Source organism: Aotus nancymaae, unplaced genomic scaffold (assembly GCF_030222135.1).
Source record: "Aotus nancymaae isolate 86718 unplaced genomic scaffold, 86718_ANA_hifiasm-v0.15.2.pri h1tg000059l, whole genome shotgun sequence".
In the NCBI taxonomy this organism is placed as follows: domain Eukaryota; kingdom Metazoa; phylum Chordata; class Mammalia; order Primates; family Aotidae; genus Aotus; species Aotus nancymaae.
This window is the reverse complement of record NW_026988473.1, coordinates 43,513,787-43,541,216: the sequence shown is the minus strand read 5'-3', so window position 1 is coordinate 43,541,216 and position 27,430 is coordinate 43,513,787. Positions and strand designations below refer to the sequence as shown.

Here is a 27,430-nt window from a genome sequence, read left to right as displayed (position 1 = left end):
ATGTCTCAAAAGCACATGAAGTTTCAAGGTAATACACAATTAGAAATTTTTTAAATGTATCAATTCAGGATTGATAGCTGGCAATTAAAAGTAGTGACTTGCCCACCATAACACATTTTCAACACTATATTAGATAGAATGACATAGCAGAACCAAAAAGTCCAATAAAACATACAAATTCTTATTCATCTTTTAATCTTTATATCACACAATATTGGTTGGTGATGCAGGAGTCCTCATATAAAGAAACCTAGAAAATTCTCAAATGGTGGCTTCTTAGGCCTGCACATCACAGAACAATGAAAATTTTAAAAACCAAGGGTCTAGGAACCTAAAAGAAATAAAGCTATAGATAACACTGAATTTTTAAAACAGTTTTTAAATAAGATCACATTTTTTTCCAGCCAAATTGGACTTAGATTTCTTCTATAACTTGCCTTGTATATAAAATAAACTTGAAATAAATGACTTCCAAGTTCCCTCCAATTCTAAAACAATGTAGTTTTATAGTCTTTGGAAATATCAGAAGTCCCCAACACACAAACAGATTTAGTTCCAAAAGTTCTTAGAGTTTGGAATGTATTTTCCCATAGAAACAATGATGCCAATAGTAGTTAGAATCCTATGCCACTTCACTCATAGAATGGCTGAGCACTGAATTAAAACACTAGTTTCTATAAGAAAATATCCACTGAGTTTTATCTGGGGACCCCAAGAACAAATTGTCCTCCTGACCCTCACTTCCCTACTACTACAAGAGGGAAAAGAACTTCACTGATGTCTTCAGCAGTAATTCTAAGGGCCAAGCAAGAGACATTAGAAAAGCTTCATCTGTCTCACCTTCAACTGGAGCCTTGATATCATCTTTTGCTTCTTCTACAAAGGTCCTATCAGTGGAAACTTCATCAGCAGTTATAGCTATAGTACTAACATCCACATAATTGCTGCAGAGGGAAAAGTTTCTGTAGAAGCTTTAAGCTGAGTATTGACTAGTTAGGAATTATCTTTAACCTAAGCCACAAGCAGACATATGTCAATGTTTTTATAATACAGTGTCTTCATAATGATAGAATTTGACCTGCAGATTGAAGAGCAGTAGTACATTTTTAGTTTAGTTTGAGACATTCATGTTCGCTCACTGAATATATCATCACTAGGATCTTTCTAAAAATGGATATGTTGAAGAATATCATGCAAGCTCATGAAAATATCTACCACATGATGGTATCTTTTAATTTATCTACAAAATTTATATAATTAGCTGACAAACTACCCTCCAAGTAAACCCAGAGCAGATATTGTCTAAAAAGAAAAGCTATTATTTTTTGATACATGCTTCAAAAAATTCGTCTTGGCCAGGCACAATGGTTCTTGCCTGTAGTCCCAGCACTTTGAGAGGCCAGGGCAGGCATATTACTTGATCTCAGGAGTTCAAGACCAGCCTGGGCAACATGGCAAAACCTCATCTCTACAAAAAATCCAAAAATTAGCTGGGAATGGTGCCCCATGCCTGTAGTTCTAGCTACCTAAGAGACTAAGGTGAGAAGGTCCCTTGAGCCTGAGAGGCAGAGGTTGCAGTGATCCAAGATCGCACCATTGCACTCTAGCCTAGGTGAAAGAGTGAGATCCTGTCTTAAAAAACAATAATAATACAAAAGTCTTAAATGCTAAATAAATTAATAATTTTTACTTTCCATAAATGCAACAGTTGGGAATGCCTAAAACCTAGGCATTGGTTAGCATGCTTTTCTAGTTGTAAAAATTATCAAACACTGATTCAGGAAGTCTATCAGGAACTTAATAGACAAGTATATAACCAATCAACAATTCTGCCTGAAAAAGGCATTGTGAGTGAGTCAGGCATCTGTTAATATCTTCTTCACTCAAAATATTTTGTTAGATAAGTTGTTTTTAGTACTTTAGGACATGATCCAAGCATATTTCGATTTCTGCAACTTCAATTTGCAAATGTTATTTTCTGTCTTGCTAGGACATTGTTATTCTCCAGATCACCCTCACATGAGGAGATTATTATTGATTGTGAAAGCACAACAGGTGGGTCACATCAAAGGTCACATTAGTTTTTTTCACAGGGCCAGGCACAAGGTTTTCATTATCCTTATTAAAACAGAAGCTAGTAATAAAATATATCATTGCAATATTATTTCTCTTCATTCATATGCAATAACTTTACACACTTGAATGTACCATTTCCAAAATCTGCTGCTGGCGATATTACGATGGTTATTTTGTGATGTTTGTTGTAAAAATAGTGGTATGAATCATGACTTGACAAACAAATTTCTACAGCAATTGTTTGAACTATTAAGTTAAACTGTTGATTGACAAAACCTCCCAGAACAAGGCTGTCCCACAGAATTTAGCTAGGTAAAAAATTTTGAGAACTTTAATCAACAGCATGAGTGAGTTTTTAATAACTCAAATTATTAATTAAACAGAAAATCAAGATGACTCCAGAATGAGTTATGCAGCTCCACTTAAATTCTGTTGAGCCAAAACAGAAATATTATTCAATCCTAACATTACATGAATAAAAACATTTCTTAAGCACCCCCAATGCTCTGCACCATTAGAATTTGAAAGTTCATTCAACAAACAGATTTTATTTTGAAAACTGTGATCAATGCAGTGGGTTGTTTTCTTTTTCAGAATTGGGGACCAGTAATTGGTAAATGATGGCTAATATTTATATTATCCATAACTGGTCTACTAACTCTACTTCTGAAAAAGTATATTTTATTTTCAAATCAAGAACAGTCTACATACATACACTTACACATACACACACAAACATACACATATACACACACAAATACACAAGCTGCTATAAGAAAACTTAAAAATTAATTAAGTAGTAAAATAATTGAGTACCTACTAACATGCCAGGCAATGTACATTATTAAGGAACTCTTATCTTGGAACTATTTATCTTAAATGCAGATAGGTGTGTGCCTTCATGCCAACCTTGGAAGTGAACTTAACTAAGCAAAATTAAATGAGCATGCAACTTTCTTGGAATACATTTACTGTATAGAACAATATACATCACCATCTATTTTAGTCCAAACTTTAACTGTAATATTTGAGCCTCTATTGAAAATGTGAATGGCAATGATACAGGCCTTTATATTTCTAAGCCAGTTTTAAAAAATCATCTGAATTCCCTTTTAGTTCTCAGTATTGAAGGCCCCAGTGATGACATGACATATCTAAGAAGAAAAAGTATGCTAGCTAATGTGTAAGTTTCACAGGACCAAAATTCTTTGTGGAGCTATATTCCTAGCCCAAACTCTAGGTTCAACTCTTCATGCTAAGGATATTCAAAGTTAGTGAATCCAGGTATAATTTGATATTAAATTAGATAAATATTTTTATATCTTTAAATTTCATTATCTAATCCCCAAATGACTCTTCACATACTAAAAAAAATAATGATCATGATTAACATGATAATAATGGTTCACACTTATTTTAACAGTATATAGCTGGCACTATTCTAAACACATTATATATGTCAGTTCACTTTATACTCACATTCAGAGATTTTAAAAAAAAATTGGAACATAGAGACTTTAAAGTTACATCTCCCCTTAAATCTTCCAGGAACACCTTTCATTTACTCCATTAGAATGACATGCCTTGGCCAGGTGGTGACTCACGCCTATAATCCTGGCACTATGAGAAGCTGTGGTGAGAGGATCATTTGAGGGCAGGAGTTCATGACCAGATTGGGCAACATAGTGAGACCCTGACTAAAAAAACAATAACAATATGCCTTTAATGTTAAATTTGTTTTAAAAAAAACTTAATGTTAGAGACATTTACTTTGTCATTAAGCTAGCATTTACTTGCAAATGGCATATTATTAATTACCATCAGTATGCATGCACATTCTAACATAAATCATTGTTTTAGTTTGGCATTTGACCCTTCAAATCTCATGTTGAAATCTGATCCCCAATGTTGGAGGTGGAGCCTAGTGGGAGGGATTTGAGTCACAGAGGGGCATCCCAAATAAATAGATTAATGCCATGGTAAGCGATGGTAAATAAGTTCTCACTCTGTTAGTTACCAAGAGAGTTGGTTGTTTAAAAAAAGCTGGGCACCTCCCCATTTGCAGCCTTGCTTCCTCTCCTGCCATATGATCTCCACATAAACTCTCTTCACCTTCTGTCATGAGTGGAAGCAGCTATATGACATCATTTGAAGCAGATACTGCTATAATGCTTCTTGTACAGCATGCAGAACGATGAGACAAATAAACCTCTTTCATTTATAAATTGCCCAGCCTGAGGTATTCCTTTATAGCAATACGAACAAACTAAGACAATCATCTTTTTGTATTGCTTTTTTTTTTTTTTTTTTTTTTTTTGAGACAGAGTTCCACTCTGTCACCAGACTGGAGTGCAGTGGCACAATCTCGGCCCACTGCAACCTCTGCCTCCTGGGTGCAAGCAATTCTCCTGCTTCAGTCTCCCAAGTAGCTGGGACTACAGCCGTGTGCCACCATGCCCAGCTAATTTTTTGTATTTTCAGTTGAGACGGGGCTTGATGTGTTAGCCAGGATGGTCTCGATCTCCTGACCTTGTGATCCGCCTGCCTCGGCCTCCCAATCTCCCAGGATTACAGGCGTGAGCCACTGCACCTGGCCAAACTAAGACAATCTTTTAAGGAAGAGGATGTCTAAATTCTTCCAGGCACTACCCAAGAATTAAGATGATCCCCTCTTCATTTTACATCAATGAAAGTTCAATTTGACTTTTCTCTGAGACAGTGATTAATAACTTCTACTTTTCACAACAATGAAATAAAATAACAAAAATTAGATTTACCTTTATGCCTTAAACAACTAGAAAACCAGCCAAAATATATGAAACTTATTTTTAGAAATTAAGCAATGGGCAAGACAGGATTGTGATTTTCGAGAAAGGGAAACAAATGAGGTAAGCATATAGTTGCCCCTGAAGTCTTCAAGTTACAGTACAGCCAGGGGGAGTCCCATATACAGACCAGAAGTCTAGCTGAGTTGAGGCAGAAAATACTGACTATTAGAAAGATTAAGAAGATAAGAATTAATAGGAAAGATTATAAAAAGAAATGCACAGAGAAAACATCTCAGAGATGTGCATAGGTGTCTTGTTCAATCTTCAGCTGAATTAATATTCATCATAGGTCAAAGGAAATTATCCTAGTTTGGAAAAACAACCACTAAAAAGCAATAGCTTGAAAAATATATGAAGCATGGCCAGGTGTGGTGGCTCACTCCTGTGATCCCAGCACTTTGGGAGGCTGAGGCAGGCAGATCACTTGAGGTCAGGAGTTCAAGACCAGCCTGGCCAACATGGCAAAACACCTGTCTCTACTAAAAATACAAAAATGTTGGGCATAGTGGTGTATGTCTTTAATCCCAGCTACTCCAAAGACTGAAGCAGGAGAATCGCTTGAACCCAGGAGGCGGAGGTTGCAGTGAGCCGAGATCCCACCACTGCGCTCCAGCATGGGTGACAGAGAGAGACTCTGTCTCAAAAAAAAAAAAAAAAAAAAACAAAGAAAAAGAAAAACATATGAACCTCATATAAAGCTAAAAACAGTTCATGCTCCCACCAGCCACATTGAAAAGACCTCATAATACATGGACACTGAGATAATTTGGATGTATGTCTCCTCCAAATCTCATGTTGAAATGTAATCTCCAAGATTGGAGGTTCAGCCTGATGGGAGGTGTTAGGTTCATGAGGACAGATCCTCCATGAATAGTTTGTTGCCATTATCGAGTGAATGAGTAAGTTCTAACTCTATGAGTTCACATGAGATCTGTTTGTTTTTAAAAGCCTGAAACTTCTTCCTCTCTCTGTCTTGCTCTGTCTCTCCCACCTTGGAATATATCAGCTCCCACTTTGCCTTCCAACATGATTGTAAGCTTCTTGAAGCCCTTACCAAGAGCAGATGCTAGTACCATGCTCCTCGTACAGCCTGCAGAACCATGAGCCAAAATAAACATATTTTATTTATAAATTACCCAGCCTCAGGTATTCCTTTATAGAAATGGCAACGGACTAGCACAGACACTGAGCAAAAGGGTCTCACTAAGTAGTGGAACTAAATTATTCCTAGCACATGCTGCATCACTCACACAGCTGAAAAGCAAGCGTTGTTAACTGATTTCAAGTAACCTAACTGTGTACCAGACACATCACAATATTATTTAAAGGAGTAAAACAAAATCTAGCACCCAACATCATAAAATTCACAATGCTCATCATCCAATAAAAATTACAGGCCTTACAAAACAGTACTGAAAGCAATCAAAGACCTAAATAAATAAAAAGAAATCTGTATTCACAGATTGGAAGAGTTACTATTGTTAAGATGGCAATACTCACCAAATGGATCTATAGATTCAATTCAATCCCTATCAAAACCCAAGAGCCTTTTTCTGAGAAGCAAAAAATCTGATTCACAAATTTATATAACATTGCAAGGAAAACCAAATAGCCAAAACTATCTTGAAAAATAACAAAGCTGGAAGACTTACACTCTCTAATTTCAAATTTTACCACTAAGTTACAGTAATCAAAACAATGTGGTACTGTTATAAGGACAAACATATAGATCAATTGAAAAGAAATGAAAGTCTAGAAATAAACACATGCATTTATGGTCAATTGAGTTTAAACCACAGTTCCAAGGCCATTTAGTGCAGAAACGATAGTCTCTTCAACAAAAGGCGTTTCAAAAACTTGATATCCATGTGCAAAAGATTCTTATCTCACATTATATACAAAAAATTAACTCAAAATAGATCAAAGTCCAAATATAAAAACTAGAACTACAGAACTCTTAGAAGAAAACACAAAAGTAACATTTCATGGCCTTAAATTTGGCAATAATTTGTTACTTATGACACCAAAAACACAAGTAACAAAACAAGAAATAAATTAATTAAATGTCATCAAAATTGAAAAATTTTTTGTGTATCAAAGAACACAAGAAAGTGAAAAGATCCACAGGCTGAAGAAAATATTTGCAAATCATAACTAAGTAGGGTCTACTACCCATAATGTATAAAGAACTCATATAACCTAACAATTTTTTTAAAAGCCATTTTTTAAAGTTTATAAAATTTATAAAACTAAGCATGTAGCTTAATATTTTCTCAGTAATCTTCATATATTAAGGCACATTTGCAATTTTTTTTAAATTACATTTTAAGTTCTGGGATACATGTGCAGAATGTGCAGGTTTGTTATATAGGTATACACATGTCACAGTGGTTTGCTGCACCCATCAACTCATCATCTACATTAGGTATTTCTCCTAATGCTATCCCTCCTCTAAGGTCCCACCCCACAACAGATTGAGTGTGTGATGTTCCCCTCCCTGTGTCCATGTGTTCTCATTCTTCAGCTCCTACATATGAGTAACAATATGCGGTGTTTGGTTTTCTGTTCCTGTGTTAGTTTGCTGAGAATGCTGGTTTCCAGCTTCATCCATGTCCCTGCAAAGGACATGAACTCATCCTTTTTTATGGCTGCATAGTATTCCATGGTGTATATGTGCCACATTTTTTTTCCCCTCAGTCTGATGTCGGTTTTATTGAGTAAAGGAAAAGGGAATTATGCCACATGATACAGAGGTTCCAGTTGATTAGAGTGCACAGACACTCTTCCCAACTGTGTGATGGGAACCACACCAGCACAGGGGACACTGCTGTGAGGAGGAGGTTCCCACATCTATGCACGTGAGCAGCTCCTGGTCAGTCCCAAGAGGCAAGGGCAGAGGGCGCAGCAGCTCTCACAAAGCTACTTTACAAATAAACTCTGTGCCTTCCTCAGGAGTCACTTAAAACACTTTTTTAAAAAAGATCTGAACAGAAAATAGGGCAAAAGGCCATGTGGGCACATCACGAGGCACATGGAATGTCCTGGTCTGTGGAATTGTGGAGGGTGACAGAAGCAGCGTGATTAGGCATTGTATGACGAGGATGACACACTGCCACCATGGCCTGTCCAATTGGTGTGGATAAACTGCCCTGGTTTGGCCAAGAGTTCATAGGTGTGGGCCCCAAAGTAATCCCGCTGAGCCTGGATGAGGTTGGCTGGAAGCACCTCATGTCTGCACCAGTCATAGAAGGAGAGGGCAGTGGTAAAACAGGGCATGGGAATGCCAGCCTGGACCCCAGTGCTGACTGCCCGCCGCCAGGAGTCCTGGCAGTTTTCAACAGCTGACTTAAAGAAGTCGTCCAGTAGGAGGTTCTGGAGTTCTGGGTTTCGATCAAATGCATCCTTTATCTTTCCTAGGAATACACTTCTGATGATGCAGCCCCCTCTCCACATCAGGGCGATGCCACCATAATTGAGGGTCCAGCCAAATTCAGTGGCTGCCTGCCTTAGCAGCATAAAGCCTTGAGCGTAAGAGATGATCTTGGAAGCGTAGAGGGCCTTCCGAATGTCCTCCAGGAATGATTTCTTATCACCATCGAACTGGAACTTTTGGGGACCCTTCAGCTTTTTGCTAGCTTGAATTCTCTCATCCTCCAGAGATGATAAGCACCGAGCAAAGAGAGCTTCTCCAATGAGGGTGACGGGTACACAGTACTCCAGGGCGGAGATGGCAGTCCACTTCCCCGTGCCCTTCTGCCCTGCGCTGTCCCTGATCTTTGGCAGCAGAAGTTTGCCATCGGCATCTTGGAACTTGAGAATATTGGCTGTGATTTCAATCAGGAATGAGTCTAGCTCTGTCTTGTTCCAATCTTCAAAGGCCTGTGCCATCTCGTCCTGCGCCATGCCTAGCACGTCCACATTTTCTTTATTCCGTCTGTCATTGATGGGCATTTGGGTTGGTTCCAAGTTTTTGCTATTGTAAACAGTGCCACAGTAAACATACATGTGCATGTGTCTTTATAGCAGAATGATTTACAATCCTTTGGGTATACACTCAGTAATGGGATTGCTGGGTCAAATGGTATTTCTGGTTTTAGATCCCTGAGGGGTCAAATGGTATTTCTGGTTTTCGATCCTTGAGGAATCACCACAGTATCTTCCACAATGGTTGAACTAATTTATACTCCCACTAGCAGTGTAAAAGCATTCCTATTTCCCTACATCCACTCCAGCATCTGTTGTTTCCTGACTTTTTAATGATCACCACTCTATCTGGCGTGAGATGGCATTTCATTGTGGTTTTGATTTGCATTTCTCTAATGACCAGTGATGGTGAGCTTTTTTTTATATGTTTGTTGACAAACCAATTTTTAAATGACCAAAAGGCTTAACTAGTCATTTCCCCAAAAAAACCATAAATGGCCAGCAAGCCCATGAAAGACACTTAAAATCATTATTCATTAGGAAAATATGAATCGAAATCACAACTAAACACTCACTAAAATAGAAATTAGAACACTCAGTACATTGCTGGTAGGAATATAAGATGTGCACACACTGTCGAAAACAATTTGGCACTTCCTCAAAAAGTTAAATGGGAAATACCATATGACCCAACAGTTATACTCCTAAGTATCTTCCTTAAGAAAACAGTTGCTCAAACATAAACATATACACAAATATTCATAGCAGCACTATTCACAATAACTGAAGGGTAGAAGAATGCCTGTTGACAGCTGAATAGATAAGCAAATTGAGGTATAGCTACACAATGAAACATTATTCAAATTGAGGTATAGCTACACAATGAAATATTATAATGTACTATATTATACATTAGAAATAAAGTACTGAATAATGCTAAAAAATGGATAAACCTAGAAAACATATTAAGCAAAGGAAGCTAAAAACAAAGGCCACATATCACATGATTCCATTTATATGAAATATCTAGAATAGATAATTCCATAGAGACAGATAAATTATTATTGCCCTGGGATTGAGGGTAGGAGAAATGGAGACTGGCTGCTTAAAAAGTAGTTTTGGGTTTTGTCTTGTTTTATTTTGTTTTCTGGAGACAGGGTCTTGCTCTGTCACCCAGGCTAGAGTGCAGTGGCATTATCACAGCTCACTGAAGCCTTAATCTCCTGGGCTCAACAATCCTCCCATCTCATCCTCCAAAGTATCTGAGATCATAGGCATGAGCTACAATGTCTGGCTAATTTTTTAATATTTTTATAGAGAAGGCATCTCACTTGTTGACTAGGCTAGTCTCAAACTTCCGGATTCAAGCAACCCTTCTACCTTGGCTTCGCAAAGTGCTGGGATTACAAATGTGAGCCACCACACCAAGGCAAAAAGTGGTTTTATTTTTGGAGTGATGAAATGATCTGGAACCAGATAGTGGTAGTGGTTGTACAACATTATAAATGTTCTAAATATCACTGAATTGTGCATTTAAATTTGCTGAAGTAGTGAGTTTATGTTATGTGAATATTACCACAATAATTTTTTAAAACTTTTTTTTTAAAGTACAGGCTTGCAAAGAAGCAGAAAAATACGATCCATGGCAAGGAGAAAAATTAATCATAAAAACAGACCCAGAAATGATTAAATTAGCAAGTATGATGTTAAAACAGCTGTTAAAATGTACTCCATGTCTTGAAAAATGCAAAGGAAAGGAAATCAGCATGTCAAAGGGATATCTGCATCCCCATGTTTACTGCAGCACTATTCACAATAGTAAAGCTATGGAACCAACCTAAGTGTCCATCAATGGATGAAAAGATAAAGAAATATATACACAAACATATATATATATATGTGTATATATATGTATATATATATGTATGGGACACACACACACACACACAATGGAATACTATTCAGCCATTTAAAAAAGAATGAAATCATGTCATTTGTTGCAACATGGATAGAACTGGAGGTCATTATGTTAAGTGAAATAGGCCAGGCACAGAAAGACTCATATGTGAGAGCTGAAAGAGTTGATCATGAGAATGTCGAACAGAGGTTAGGAAGAAAGTCAACCAGTGGTTAGGAAGAATTGGAGGGTGCAGTGGCACAATCTCGGATCACTGCCACCTCCACCTCCTGGGATCAAGCAATTCTCCTGCCTCAGCCTCCAGAGTAGCTGGGACTACAGGCACGTGCCACCATGCTCAGCTAATTTTTTTATTTTTGGTAGAGACGGTGTTTCACCATGTTGGCTAGGATGGTCTTGATCTCTTCACCTTGTGATCCACCCACCTTGGGCTCCCAAAGTGCTAGGATTACAGGCATGAGCCACTGCACTTGGCCTAATTTTTGTGTTTTTTTAGTAGAGACGAATTTCACCATGTTGGCCAGGCTGGCCTTGAACTCCTGACCTCAGGTGATCTGCCCACCTTGGACTCCCAAAGTGCTGGGATTACAGGCGTGAGCCACCATACCCAGCCTGAAAAATTTATTCAAAAACAAAATTAATCAAATAAAATATATTACACATGTCTTAGATTAACAAGTCAAAGGGTATTCTTGATCATTTTTAACAAAATTTATAGTGTACATCTTTTTTACACATCTATCAGACACATTTTCTATTTTCCCAATTTTGTATATTTTATTGAAACCTGAATATTGTATATTGTATACAGAGAATCACTACAGTAATGCCTAAAATTTTTTCCAATATTCTAAACATTAACATATATGGCTCCCAAAAAATTAGTACTTTATGACAAATCATAAAGTAAAACACAGAGGTTAAGTGTTGCTTTAAAAAAACTCTCTGAATCATAAAAAATCCACTGAGCTACAGTCAAAACAGGAAAATACATGCTGCATAGCTGACATTTTACAAATAAAGTCCACTATAAAAACTTAAATGTGGGAAGCAAACTCTCCAGACTGAAAGTAAGATGTATGTAATTAACAAAGGTCACTTTCATTTTCCCCCCTCCCAAATAACACATGCAATCACAATATATTTCACTCCATGGGTTAATGTAGAAGATTTTTTTTTTTTTTGGAATTTATTTATACTTTAAGGGTCTATTAGTCTGGGAAAATGAATAAGGTGAGCCAAACATTTATTGCATCTAGCAACAATTAGAACCTTCCACAAATAAAAGCAATTTTTCTAAACACTAGTAACAAGATATTGCTACCCATGGCACTTAATAAAGAAATATGTACTTTAAATTGTCCAATCCTGGGAGTTACAGAAGTGAGGTTCAGGTCTCTAAGCATTATAGAGGTTTGAAATTTTTTTATTTTTCTTTTTTACTAAAAAATTTATATAACATTTCTAAAAGTTATCAAAGAAGATCTAAAAGGTTAGAATGAGATTTTCTGTGCCATAAACAATTACAGCCTTTCGCTAGGCTGGCACGCCTATGTAAGGTTGATTTGGTAAAATTACAGAAGTCTGACACAGTTGGAGAACCAGGAAAATTGAAATGGCATCGTATAATACCTATCTTGAAGTGAGGAAGAATCTCTCATAGATATGAAATTATTTGGTAAACAACATTAGGGGAACATGGAAATCACTTTTATACAATGATAATTATTGCATTGTATAATAAAAAGAATTATTGATCATCAATGTCAACTAAAGGATTGAAACATGGACTTTAAACCCAAGAATTTATGATCTAAGAAAATTTTTTTTTAGAACTCTCCTCCTAGTAACACAAGACAAGTGAGCAAAAAAATTGGGGTTTAGCCTAGGAGGTTCTTGGCTTTGCCTAGGAAAAAATTAAAAGGCACATCAATGGTGTTAGATAGTAGCCTTTTATTGAATGGTACTGCTCCTTGTGGAGCAGGCCAACTCTTTTATTGAATGGTACTGCTCCTTGTGGAGCAGGCCAACTCATAGGCTGTGCACCTAAAGTCAGCAAAGTATGGGTTGTTGGGAACTTTATTTATACTCATGTATATCCACTTTCAATTATATGAAAATTAAGGGGCAGGCTAACGTGAATTGATGGACAGGTTAATTAGAACTTTCTAGGAAAGGGGCAGTAACTTCCAGGTCATTGCCATGGAAAAGAGTGGTGACTTCAAGGTTGTTGCCATAGCACTTATAAACTGTCATGGGGCTGGTGGAAGTGTCCTATACTAATGAACAATGAGGGCAGCCAGGGATCACTTTTGTCACCATCTGCTGATTTTGGCCAGTTTTTTTTAACTTAATTCTGTCTGGACCTGGTGTATATAAATGGCTACAAATATAGCATCCTTCTCTCCCTGTGGATACTATACTTTTAAAGAAGCATTGATCCTAGGACCATCTAACATAGATTAGTGTCCCTAACTCCAAACAGAACCAGGATAAAATTAACAATAAATAAAATGACAAGAAAAGCATAAAGATCGGATAGATGAGTTTCATTGCTGAATTATGAACTCTATTATTCAGGTCCTATGCCAGTCCTAAATTTCAACACCATTTCATCAACAGCCTTATCTAAAAGATGAAAAATAGACCACTTTCTGCTAATGGACTAACCAGTGAATGGCCTTGACTCTTAAATAGCACATATATGTTACAGAATATTTGAAGTGTCTTAGGATGGCCAACATAGTTTAGGACATGTAGGCCCTACTACGAGGTAGTACCCAGTTGATTCAAAAGGAGAATTGGTCTTAGGGAGCTGTAGTTCCAAAAGAAAAGACAATAAATATGGTAATAGTCATCATCAAAGCTTTCCTTGAAATATTATACACAACTTGAGTCTTGTTATTCCCAATACTACTCAACAAAAATGAGCAGGAAGAAAAAGAATTGAGTCACTGTGAACTAATAACAAAAGTGCTTAAATAACAGGTTTCTCAAAGTTATACCATGTTCAGGCTCAGTAGAAAGATCATATTTCTGTTTATTAGTCTGGGAGAGCAATGCATCAGCCAAAACAATCACAACAGAATGACCTGGAATTTATCACTTTGTCCAATCTACTTGGGTTTTTTCTCCTTTTTTTCTTCTCTCCCATCCTATCTTCCTTTACTCTTACAATAACTGCTATATTACCACTATATGCCAGGAACAATACTGCATATGAGGTCAGAACAGTTAAAAAGACATAGTCCCTGCCTTCATGTGCTCACATTTGATTTTATTCCAAAAGCAGCAACTGTGGCAGCTAATTATATAGTGTTTCATCCAAGTCTTTATAATGATCTCCCAAAAGTTACCCAAAACGTTCCTTACTGTCTTAACAAACTGTAAACAAATGTGAAGGATTTCTGAAAAGATGAAGCAATCATAAACATATTAACTTCCCTTTGTCCTTCTGCTATTTCTTAAAAACTATTAGAATTAAAATTAATATTTCAAGAAAGAGGTCAGTCTGAACTGTTCCAATAAATCCTACGTGTGATAAAAACAGGAAAGGGGAAAGAGAGAGGAGAAAATAAAAAAAAACTTTAAGACCAGCCAGAAGTCAGCACTTGTGTGATCTCTTTCAAATCAGTTGTTTTGCATGTAGTGATATAATGACAGGGGAAAAGTAATTATAATTACGTATCTATTTTGATTCCTCTCTCCATAGTATCAGTATTGAATGTCATTTGATTTTGGCAAAAGATAAGGTCATTGACTGCTTAAAAGATGTACAGGACTACTTCGCTAAATGTTTCACATAGAAATATCTAAAAAATTAAAAACATCTCAATTTCAATCACATACTAGCCAGCAGGACAATTTGCAAAATTGACAGCCAAAAATAAATAGATAAACAAGCAAACAGAATCTGTGGCCTCAATAACATTAAAAAATCCAACAGTCTGAAATAAGAAAGAATTTTTAACTCATACATTAAAAACTTGACAATGTGATGAAAACTTATTAAATCATTCAGTAGTGTATAATTAGTGAATCTAAATTACTACTAATTAGCTGATCATCTAACAACATAACTACAATTATTTCTTTTTTTAAACTATTTTTGCTCAGGTGTGATTAGTATTTAAGCGCTTCTTAAAGAAAATATATTATCATTATTATTACATATAATGTCTTTTTTAAACTTTATTGATATATAACAATTGCATATATTTTGGGGGTACATGTGATATTTTGATACCTGTATATAATGTGTAATGATCACATCAGGTACCTCAAACATTTATCTTTTCTTTGTGTTGTGAAGATTACAAATCTTCTCTTCTTGCTATTTTGAAACATACAATAAATTATTTTTAACTATAATTTTCCTACTACACTATTGTTATATATAGTTAGATAGAAAGAAATATAGTTAGATAGAAAGAATACATATAAAGTCTTAGACATATAAACATTTTTATCAGAGAATTCCATCCACCAAAGTTAAATCACTGCAAAAGAAGTAGAGATATAATGAATATATTAATAAGCGGAAGTGCCTTCCACCATGTGCCCTTGACTAGTTAGGTAAATATGAGAAAATTCGTATTTACCAATAATCCAATAATATGCTTTGTTTAGTCTGCATCCAAATAATTCTTTTCATATAAATATTTCTCCTCAAGATTCTGATTTTGACATCTTGTTTGGAAAAACTGACATACCACTTCTGGATTTCTTATATTTTTATTTTTATGTAAAAGAAAAATAATTAAAACTTTATGCTTAATTTAAAATGAAGACTTACTCAAAAGAATGCCATAGCTCTTAATCATATTCTAGAGTAACTCATATCTCAAGCATCTAACAAAAATCCTTAAATAAATAAATAATCATCACTAGATACAGACTATCTAGTAACATGTTCAAGTTGCCAGAATGGCTGGGGATATAACTCAGTCATAATTATTAGAAATTCATTACAGCCACAGCCTACAAATGAGAAATAAAACAAATCAAAGACACTGATATTCCACATTCCCAAACAAACAACACTCTCAGTAAAATCTGAATAAAATAAATGAAAATATGGCTTAATGCTATAATAAATGATGATATGTTCTTAAAACTACCTGCAATGCTAATCTAACTCATTTTTATCTCAGAAAACATTGCATTTTCCATACTTCCTCCTACTAAAATAAAAGTGCTCCAACTTCATCCCTTGGCCCAAATGTTCAAATATAATCAAAAGATAACTGTAGCATCCTTTTTATAGAAATAGTTCAAATATAACCACAGAATCACATGCAGAAGAGAGCATTAAAACATTAGTTTTTAATCTAAGACAAATACCTGTAACATTTTCTATGTTCATTAAAATATTTAACATTTCAGATTGATGAATACCCAGCATCAAGCCATGTAGTATGGCTTTGCTTTCAGCAAATAACATTTTATGATCATAAATTTACTTTCATTCAAATTGCTGCTAATATTTAAAGATCATTGTTCTTGTACTTTGTTTTATTGCTTTTTGCATATAATAAAAAGCATGGAACGTTAATTCATAAAATACTGAAGGCATGAATTTTATTCTGTAGACCAATAACATAACGATTCATAGGCCAATTCATAGGTCTTAGTTGATAATACCTCTGAGATCAAGTTAAATAGCTTCAGAAACCTGACTTTAACTATACTCTACCTTTTCTTTATTCTTACATACCACAACTTGATTGCCACACATAGTTTTCCTTTTTCAATGACAGGTAAATGTCTTCCAAACTTCAGAAGCCCATGACCTCTGATGGCATTTTCAAAATGTGGTGTTTCCCTTTAGTCTTATTAAATATTTTGATCACAACTACTGAATACTAAACACTATAGTTTCTCATAAAATTTCATCTTTCCACTCCAACTTCACTCAAATACTGGAAAATGTCATCAAACATGTCAAAAGTCTCCTGAGTATAATTAACAATTATATATATGTGTTCACATGAAATGTAAAGATGGACAAAGTAAGGTTATAAACTTTTCCATATGGCATCTGTATTGCATTTCACAAATTTCTGAAATGCTTATTCTTCTCCAGCTTATCCCTAGCTCTTTCTTCTCCCTATCTCACACCCTAAACTCTCCTCTGGAAAATGTACTCCACATTAAATGTATCCACTAAAGTCATTCCCACATTCAGCTTTTTTCTTAACTATACACCACCCTCTGAAATGTCCTCCCTCGCTAGCCCCAGCTTGTCAACTTACCTTTCTTTTGTGAAGCTTCTTCTGATTTAATTAACATAATGCTGGCAATCTCCAATGAGAGTTAATCTAAACATAAAATTCCATGACTCTTTTGTTTACCATTCTGTAATTACTTCTTTGCTTATATAGAATATTCCTAGGTATCTATTTCTAATATCCATATTTCTCACCTGAAACTGTTACCTTTATATATTATATAATATTAACAACATTGTTATTCTTTATTATTATGTAAATGATAATATCAATAACATTCTTATAATCATTATTAGCTCCTACAAGTCTATGGAAGTATTTTATGTGTTAGGTAGCCCAAGAACTGTTCCTTTTTCAGATCAAATTGTCACCTTATTGGGGTGATAAAGCCATTCGATAAGCCCTTTCATTATCAAGCTACAACATAATGACTTATAAAGGCCACTTAGTCATATGATTAGCTCAGTCTACTAAAGAACCCTGTTAAGCTTCAGATGCTGGCTCTGTTCTTAAGAAGTCAAAACCCAATTTCAAAAATTAGCCAAACATCTAAATTATTTGTTCTCTACAATTTTTCCAACTATCAAGAACTTCTGCATGTATCTCTGACTTAACTAGATGTTTTGACATCACGTAAATGGCCTTTGAAACTAAAGCAGGAAGATATTCTGGAAGAACATTTTCCTGAATAGTGGTCACAGTAGGAGTGAGATAGCTCTAAAAACTCTGATTGCTGGCAAAATCTTTAAGATATTCAAGTAATTTATTTTCAACTCTCCAACTCCCTGCCTTCATAAACCAACTGTTCTGGGATTCACCTGGAAAACTTCCTTGATACTACCTGGAAATCTTTAAGCCTTCAATCTGCTAAATATTCTCCAGAAAGACATTCTACCTCTTTCTGTGCCCAGTCTTCAAGAGATGACAAGAATTACTCTCATACTATTCAAGTCCTGCTGACCAGGCCTAAGTAGAAAAGATTATTTACAAATAACAAAGCTATTCACTATGAACTACAATCACTGCTCTGTAACCAAGAATTTACTCAGGTGCATACATCCCTTTGAGAACTTTTACCCAAAGCAGAAACTTAACTTCTTTCTCAATACTTCCAACATTCTAAATATAAAGAAGTTGTATTCTAGTAAGCTGAGAAGGCAAGGTTAAGACCCTTGTTTTTCAACTATGATTAGACCAATGCTCTAGTCCAAGGATTGAATGAACTAGTTATGAAACCTAACCCTTATGAGCAAACTAGCCTGTTCAGCAGTACAGTAAGTATACCCTCCTCTGATTTTCCATATGGAGGGGCAATTTAAGAAATAAGAATTCTCAGCTAAACAGCATCTTTTTCTTTCAAAGTAAAAAACAAAGCCCCTCTCACAGTGCTTACATTTGCGATACATCTGTAAAAAGTGATTTTTTAGCATCAGAAAGCATTTTAATTGTAGTAAACTGAACAATGCAGAAATTGTTTGAAGAGAAGATTAAATTTAATGAAATTCACAAACAACCCCTTTTAGAAAGTAACAACAATTTTTTGAACATTAAAGAGGAGCTCATTATATCAAGACAACTCCACTGTAAAAAGCAGTCTGACTTCAATCACTGCATATCTACATGTTAATGAACTTGCTGTATAAAGCAGGGAGTGAACAGAAAAAGTAATAGGAAGACTGACTTAATTCATATTTGCTAGGGAAAAAAAATCTCCTTTAATCAATAAAATACCTTTTCACTAGTATCATAATAGTATCTGAAACTCTTTCAAACAACATAAAAGGAAGATGATACTTGAAAGTTTCTTTAAGACATTACACAGCTCACACTTTCTTGCAGTGTTCACATGCTGTCACCATCACAGTTCCAAAGACTTTCAAGTTTCAACAGACAGATACAGGCTAGTACAAAGTCTTTGTCATAAAAATTTCGTTGCTGCCCCCTGATCAAACATAGACAAATCTGAAAACTGAAAAGTGAGAACCAATCAGTGACCTCTGATTAGAAACACAAGCCTAGGTTTTAATAAAATGCCTCATTCATTGCTTTTTGGTGTCAAAAAGAAAGATGTGTTATAGACTGAAAAAAGCAGTCAATACACCATTTACATCTGTACAATGATTTCCATTATTCACCCTTTCAATTTGTGATTGTAGCAAGTAAGACACAGGTGTCTTAAACTAGCAAAACACAACATAAAAATGCAGCTTTCTACCTTTAAAATAAATAAATGACCTTGCCTTTACCCCCTTCCTCTCATTTTCTTACTACTGGCTTTCATGCCTCATTAATTGTATTGTACTAGTCTTTCCAAAGCTGTAATTTGCACAATATTTATTTGTTGCTATTCCTTAGAGCCTAAGGAATGCTGGCAATATTCATTTTTGAACCCCTGATTTCCCTAGCATATTAATGCACTATTGAAATGCATATCTGTAAAGCCCATTTTAATTAAACCAAATGCTTGAAATTTTGGGTTATTTTATTTTGACATTTCGAGGAAAGTCAAGAAAAAAAAGAGTGCCAGACTACAACCATAGTTAGCACATTTTGATGCCTTAATGTCAGACTACCCTTAAGAGCAATGGTTCAAGAAAATGCAAGTCAAGTCCAATTTTTATGAGTTACGTGCTAGGAATGAAAGAAAGGATGGAGATGTTTTCAAAGCGAATCCATTCATAAGTGTTATGGTGGATTCATACAAACAAACTGTTAACCCCAGTTAAAACTGGAAGCTACAATGGTTAGGGACCTGCAAGCTCTACAGTACATGCTTTAGTGATCTCTATAAGCCATGACACTAAAATATTCTAACTCTTACTCTAAGACTAAAGGGCTTCACATATAATTGCTGGTGTTATTGCTAGCAGCTAGCATTGTGCCTAAAATGTAGCAGGTGCCTTGTTTTACATACAAATATGCAAATATATATATGTAAATGTATACCTAAATAAAATGAATAATGAAGTGTAAGACTATAACTTTGCCATGACGAAAGTGGACTAAGAATTGGAAATGCAATCTGAGGAAACGATCTACTTACAACTCAAACTGGAAGGAAGGAAAGTAAGAAAGAAGGAAGAAATGCCATTATTTCATTCCTTTTTATGGCTGAGTAGTATTCCATGGTATTTATATAATTGAAGTAACTCAGGAAAGGAAAACCAAATATCATACGTTCTCACTTTTAAGTGTGAGGTAAGCTATAAGGATGCAAAGGCATAAGAATTATATAATGGTCTTTGGGGCCTTGGGGAAAATATGGGAGTGGGGTGAAAAATAGAAGACCACACATTGGATACAGTGTACACTGCTCGGATGAAGGGTGCACCAAAGTCTCAGAAATCACTACTAAAGAACTTATCCATGTAACCAAAACCACCTGTTCCTCCAAAAACTACCGAAATATTTTTTAAAACAAAGAAGGAATAAAGAAAGGCAGAAATAAGTGAGAGCAATAAGAAAGGGAATAAGACAAGGAGGAAGAGAGGATAAATGATGTACAAAATCATGCTGTCTGTACTACAACTAAGTATTGCTATCTACCCTCCATCAACCACTGCCTCTGAGCACTGCAGTGGGCTCAGTAGCCTGAACTTCTCCTGTGAATGACCAGAGCTATACTGTTTTACCTATTGTAAATAAACAGTAACATACACAAACCCAGACACTTCCTAAGACATGATTGCAAGAATTTAGTTTAGGCAAACAGAAGACTGACTTCATTCAGTTGCCAAATGAATTGACCCAAAAAACTCAAGGCTCATGAGGGCAGGGACTTCCTCTATCTCATACATGTTTATATCCCCTGACTTAGATCAATGCCTGACTAGAATAATAGATATTTAACAAAAATTGCTCTAAAATTGAAATTGTCAACATTAATATTTTCAAGTCCCTGGCCAGATTATAATTTAGGGCAGTAGTTTTCAATGTATGGTCATGGAGCCTCCAGGGATTACCAAGACCCTTTCAGGGGTCTAATTTTTTCATAATAAGGATAATGATGTTATTTACTTTTTTTAAGAGACAGGGTCTCACTCTGTCACCCAGCTTGGAGTGCAGTGGCATGATCATAACTCAGTGTAATCTCAAACTCCCAGGCTCAAAAGATCCTCCCATGTCAGCCACCGAAGGAACTAGAACTACAGATACACATCACCACATCTGGCTATTTTTTTTTTTTTTTTTGAGAGACAGAATCTTGCTATGTTGCCCAGGCAGGTCTCTAAATCCCAATTTCAAACTATCCTCCTGCCTTGGCCTCTCTAAGTGTAAGGATTACAGGTGTGAAACATGGTACCCAGCCCCTAATTTGCCTTTTTCACTCTCATTCTCAAAAGTATACAGTGGAGTTTTCCAGAAGTTATATGATAATGTGATTCCTCTGAAGTCTAACATGTTCTTGTGTTTTAAAATTTCTAATATGAAGACTTCCAACTCTGGAAAGACAGAGCAGAAGTAATTTTCCCTATTCCTTCTCCAAAATACAACTAAAAACCCTGGACATTGTATATAAGACAAACATAAGAGGGCTCTAAAAGGTGGAAAGAAGACAGGCTGGCTATGAAACTCAGAATCAAGGAATGACACTGGTGAATTTCCTAGGTTTTCTTTTTGCCTTGTGTATATGATACTTGGAGCTAAACAATCCAGCAACCTAAAAACTCCAATACAGACAAAAACGTCCCCCAAAAAAGTTTGCTCTCTCTATCCCATGGACCAGGAAAGAGCAGCTTTTAGCAAGACAGGAAACTTTTAGACACTATCTGCTCTAACTCCAGCAAAACACTGCAGAAAAAATACTGTAGCTCCACTCTGACCCATTCAAACCTAGTGGTGAACCTAGAATTCCACTCTCTCATTGCTTTAATGAGGTACCCAATACCAACCCCTAGGGAAATGTCAAAGAAAACCATGTAGTAATCTGGGACTTTTACCCCTTGCAGCCAGTAATATCCTTATACCTGCACCTGCCCCTGGCCCCAGTTACCCTCCCACTTTCCCCCAGAGTGTTATCAAGTAATGCCTAGTGGAGAGTCAAAACTTTCATCATTGGCCAACAGTAATAAGGCCACCTCCGCTAAGATGTCAGTGAAGACCATAAGGGGAGCTAGAACTCCCCATCAAGCAGTACAAGAAGTCCCACCACCCAGGGGGCCATCTAAACTTCCACATCCACCTAGCAGTAACAAGGTAGCAGCCTCCTTTTCCCTACTGAAGCAGTGTCAACGAAAGCTAGCTAAAACAGAAGGTTTACATAAGAACCAGAGTGTCATAATAAAAAACAAAAATATATGGATTTCAAGCAAAAATCACTGTCACACCAAGAACCAGAAAGATCTCAAATTAAATGAAAAGGACAATCAATGGATGCCAACACCAAGATGTTAGAATTATCTGACAAACATGTTAAAGCAACCATGACAAAAATACTTAAATGAACAATTATGAACACACTTGAAACAAATAAAGAACATAGAAAGCCTCAGCAAAGAAATAGAAAATACAAAGAAGAACCAAATGAAAAAATTTAAAACTGAAAACTACAATAACTAAAATAAAAAGTTCAATAGTAAATTTTTTTATTGCATTTTAGGTTTTCAGGTACATGTGAAGAACATGCAAGTTTGTTGCATAGGTACACACATGGCAGTGTGATGTGCTGCCTTCCTCCCCATCACCTATATCTGGCATTTCTCCTCATGCTAACTCTCCCCAACTTCCCACCCCCCCACTGTCCCTCCCCTATTTCCCCCCTCCAGACCCCAGTGTGTGATGCTCCCCTCCCTGTGTCCATGTGTTCTCATTGTTCAACACCCACCTATGAGTGAGAACATGCGGTGTTTGATTTTCTGTTCTTGTGTCAGTTTGCTGAGAATGATGGTTTCCAGGTTCATCCATGTCCCTACAAAGGGCATGAACTCATCGTTTTTGATGGCTGCATAGTATTCCATGGTGTATATGTGCCACATTTTCCCTGTCCAGTCTATCATCGATGGGCATTTGGGTTGGTTCCTGGTCTTTGCTATTGTAAACAGTGTCAATAGTAAATTTTTTTAATTAGCTGGATTTGGCTGGTGCATGCCTGTAGTTCTAGCTACTCAAGAGGCTAAGACAAGAGGATAACTTAAGCCTGGGAGTTTAAAGAGGCAGTATGCTATGATCATACCAATGCATTCTAGCCTGGATGAAAGAGTGAGACCCTGTCTCTATTTAAAACAAATGAATAAACCAACCTAGAAGCTCAATAGAAGGGCTCAAATGTAGAATGCAAAGCACTAAATCAGTGAACCAGAAGATAGAACAATATAATATATCCAATCTAAATAACAGAGAGAAAACAGACTTCAAAAAAATGAACCAAATGTCAGGAATCTTTGAGACTATAGCAAGATATCTAATACTCATGTCTTCAGAGTCCTGGAGGACAGAAGAAAGAGAGTGACACCGAAAATGTACTCAAAGGAATAAAAGTTGAAAACATCCTAATTATAGTCACACACATACATAAATCTACAGTTGAGCAAATCCCAAGCAGGATAAATTCAAGGAAATTCATGCAAAGATATATCATATTAAACTTCTGAAAACCAAAAACAAAGAAAAAATTGTAAAAGCAGCCAGAGAAAAATGATACCTTACCTACAGGGAGAAAATAATTCAAATGACAACAGATTTCTTATCAGAAACCATAGAAGCCAGAAAGAAGTGGCACAATATTTTCCAAGTGCTGAAAGAAATGACTAGTCAACCCAAAATCCTATATCCAATGAAAATATCCTTTAGGAATGTAGGAGAAATCAAAACATTCTCAAATGAAGGAAAACTATGAGAGTTTATCACCAGCAGACTCACCCTAAAACAATGACTAAAGGAAGTTCTCTAAACAGAAAGGACACAATAAAAGAAGAAATGTTGAAACATCAGGAAGAAAGAGAGGCAAAATATGGTAGAGTGAATAAATACAAGAGGCTTTTCTTCTCCTCCTGAATTTTCTAAATTATGTTTGATGCTTCATGCACGCTGCCTAATGTGGTTCTAAATGCATGAAGAGAAAACAGGTAACACAATTACATTATAAACAGGGAAATTAATGGGATATAAAGTAAGGTAAGGTTCTTACACTTGATGCAAACTGGTAAAATGACTATTCCAATAGTCAAAGATTGATAGAACTGGACAGACAGAAAGAATACAGAAGAATTCAACAACCTGATCAACAGAATTTAATCAACATTTATAGAACACTCCATTCAACAACAGAATACACTTTTTTAATGTGCCCCTAGAACATATACCAAGATAGACAACAAACTAGGCCATAAAACAAAACTCAATACATTTTTAAAAACTGAAATCATACAGAGCATGTTCTCTGACCACATGGGATTAAACTAGAAAACAATAACAAAGATAGAACAATCTCCAAATCCTTGGAAACTAAGCAACACATTTCTAAATAATCCATGAGTCAAAACAAAATTTCAACAGAAACTTTTTTAAAAATCCACTTAATTAAGTGAAAATGAAAATATATCAAAATTTCTGGGGCATGGCTAAAGCAGTGCTGAGAAAGACATTTATAACACTAAATGCATGCATGAGAAAAGAAGAAAAATCTTAAATCAATAATTTAAACTCTCATCTCTAGAACCCAGAAAAACAAGAGGGCAAAATTAACCCAAAGCAAGCAGAAGGAAGAAAATGATAAAGAGCAAAAACCAATAAAAATTGAAAACAGAAAAACAATAGAAAAAGCAAAAAAATTGGTTCTTTGAAATAATCAATAATATTGGCAAGCCTCTATCAAGACTGACAAAGAAAGAAAGAAAACACAAATTACCAATATCAGTAATGAAACCAGGGATATCATTATAGACCATGCAGACACAAAAAGAATAGTAAGTGAATATTAGTAATAACTCTACACATGTCACTTTGACAACTTAGATGAAATGAACCACTTGCTCAGAAAACAGAATTACTACAACTCACTCAACATGAAATGAAATGTGTAGTTTGAATAGCCCAATAGCTCTTAAGAAAATTGAATTCTTATGTTTAAATACCCCCAAAAAGAAATCCCCAGGCCCAAATGTCTACCAAGTGTTTAAAACTTAACACCAATTCCACACAATCTCTTCCAGAAAATAGAAGAGAAGGAAACACTACCAAATTCATTTTATGAAGTTAGTATTATCCTGATAACAAAATCATACTGAAACAAATACAACGCCAAAAACACAAAGCTTCACAATACTCCCCATGAATCCTTATTGTTTTGCTTTAAAAGAACCCACTAAACAAGTATCCACAGTAACTCCATAACACACACTCTTCTTGAAGAACAAAAATAATTTTAAAGTAAACAAACTCACCAACAGAAAGAAATTCCAACGCAGTAAATATCAATTGAACTAGACCACATAAACAAAAGCTTTGGGAGTTCTAAATAATATTTAAGAATGCAAAGAGATCCTGGGAATAAAAAGTTTGAGAACCTCTGATTTAGGGCACTAGCTCCTCAGTTTACTAACGGTCACCTAAAGTGCTGTAGCAGAAGTCTTCATGAACCTTCTGAAATATGAGCAAAACCTCTTTAGTCTCATCTTCAAAATAAGTCCAGTGAAGATACAAAAAACAATACTACCAACCTTTGAAATATTTCATACGCCCTGGAGGAGTTAGAATCCTGCCCTTGTGACAGGAGATTCTGAGCAATAAACAATACCATGTAGTATGGAAGTCTGGTCAGCCAAGAGATCTCTGGTAAACTCGGGATAATTCCTGCTAAGGGAAAAGAAATAGGTTGAGTCAGCTAAGCCTATTGTATCTCATCCAATCAGGAGTCAGCCAAATCCATTATTGCCCTATGGTTTTTCAGAGATCCTCAGCTCTCTACCTTCAAGAAATAAGCATCAAAACAGTATCTGACACACCTGCTAGGGTGGCTATAATGATTTTTAATTGAAAATAAGTGTTTGCAAAAATATACAGAAATTGGAACCTTCATACATGGCTTGTGAAAAGGTAAAATGATGCAGCTGCTGTGGAAAACAGTCTGGCACTTTCTCCAAAAGTTAAACACGACACTACTATATCACCCAATTCCACTCCTAGGTATATACACAAAAGGACAGAAAACAGGTGTTCAAACAAAAACTTATACACAAATGTTCATAGGAGCACTATTCACAATAGCCAAAAAGTGGAAACAACCTAAATGTCCATCAATAGATGAATGGATAATCAAACTGTGGTACATGTCATGGAATATTACTCAGTAATAAAAAGGAATGAAGTGTAGGTGAAACATCCCTAATCCAAAAATCTGAAATCCAAAATGCTCCAAAATCTGAAACTTCTTGAGTGCCAACTTGGCACTACAAGTAGACAATTCCACACCTGACCTCTTCTGACAAGTCAACTCTACAGAAAAAAAATACCTATAGATGGCAGAGTGAAAATATGTGGTGTGCTTATTGAAGTACAACAGCAGTGCACATTCAAAACAGAATAAGAAATCATCTCGGTTTACAAAATCAAAGAGAGACTTCCAGGACAAAAACTATTGTTAATGAGGCAGATGACTCTGAAGGAAATATTTTTAAAAGCCAACTAGCTCATCCCTAGAGGATCCTCTTCCTAGTCCTTCAACTGTTTCTTCTCACCTAAAAAAAATAAAATACAGTGTATGGTAACCTTTCAATCAAAACACAGCATCGATGGAGACTGCCACTGTTGGTTGCCATTGTTGTTTAACAACTGATACAGGCATTGTGGTGATGCTACTGTGCTGCTTAGTTACCCTAAATACATTGTTTCCCTGTACTAATGGTATGGCATATTTTTTGCTGTTAAAAACTTACATGTGAATAAGTATAAGAAAATGATTTCTTAATGATAGCATATAAATTCAGAGTCAGAAATGACAGTGATGCCAAACAACCACCGACTGTCCACATGGGTAGCTAAAATAGTGACACTTTTGCTTTCTGATGGTGTACAGATTTTGTTCCATGCACAAAATTATTTTAAATCGTGTAAAAATTACCTCCAGGCTATGTGTGTAAGGTATATACAAAACATAAGTGAATTACTTGTATAGGCTTGGGTCCCATCCCCATGATATCTCATTATGTACATGCAAATATTCCAAAATCCAAAAAAAATCCAAAATTCAAAACACTTCTGAACTTAAGCAATTCAGATAAGGGATACTCAATCTGTAGTGATGTGTTATAACGTATTAGTAGATAAATTTAGAAAACATTATGCTAAGTGAAAAGAGCCAGACACAAAAGGTTACGTATTATATTATTGCATTTATAGAAAACATCAAGAATATAACAAATCCATAGAGACAGAAAGTAGATTTGGGAGAAGAGAGGAATGAGGATTAACTGCTTAGTAGGTATGGAGTTTTCTCTTCGGATAAAAATGTTTTAGAA

General features: G+C 35.7%; 2 protein-coding genes across 3 annotated transcripts in view; both read right to left on the bottom strand.

Moving 5' to 3' along the window:
• The window catches only part of SOX6 (SRY-box transcription factor 6), a 665,386-nt gene that overhangs the window by 585,113 nt on the left and 52,843 nt on the right, over window positions 1-27,430 (bottom strand). The window lies entirely within an intron of this gene.
• Window positions 7,598-9,308, bottom strand: LOC105720223 (6-phosphogluconate dehydrogenase, decarboxylating-like). The gene has a single exon (XM_064365547.1). It carries the CDS (start codon window positions 8,913-8,915, stop codon window positions 7,986-7,988), a length of 930 nt encoding a protein of 309 aa, XP_064221617.1. The 5' UTR covers window positions 8,916-9,308; the 3' UTR covers window positions 7,598-7,985.

Excerpts from the sequence above, each read along its gene's own strand:
- LOC105720223 (XM_064365547.1), bottom strand. The coding sequence starts at position 8,915 with ATGCACATGTATGTTTACTGTGGCACTGTTTACAATAGCAAAAACTTG.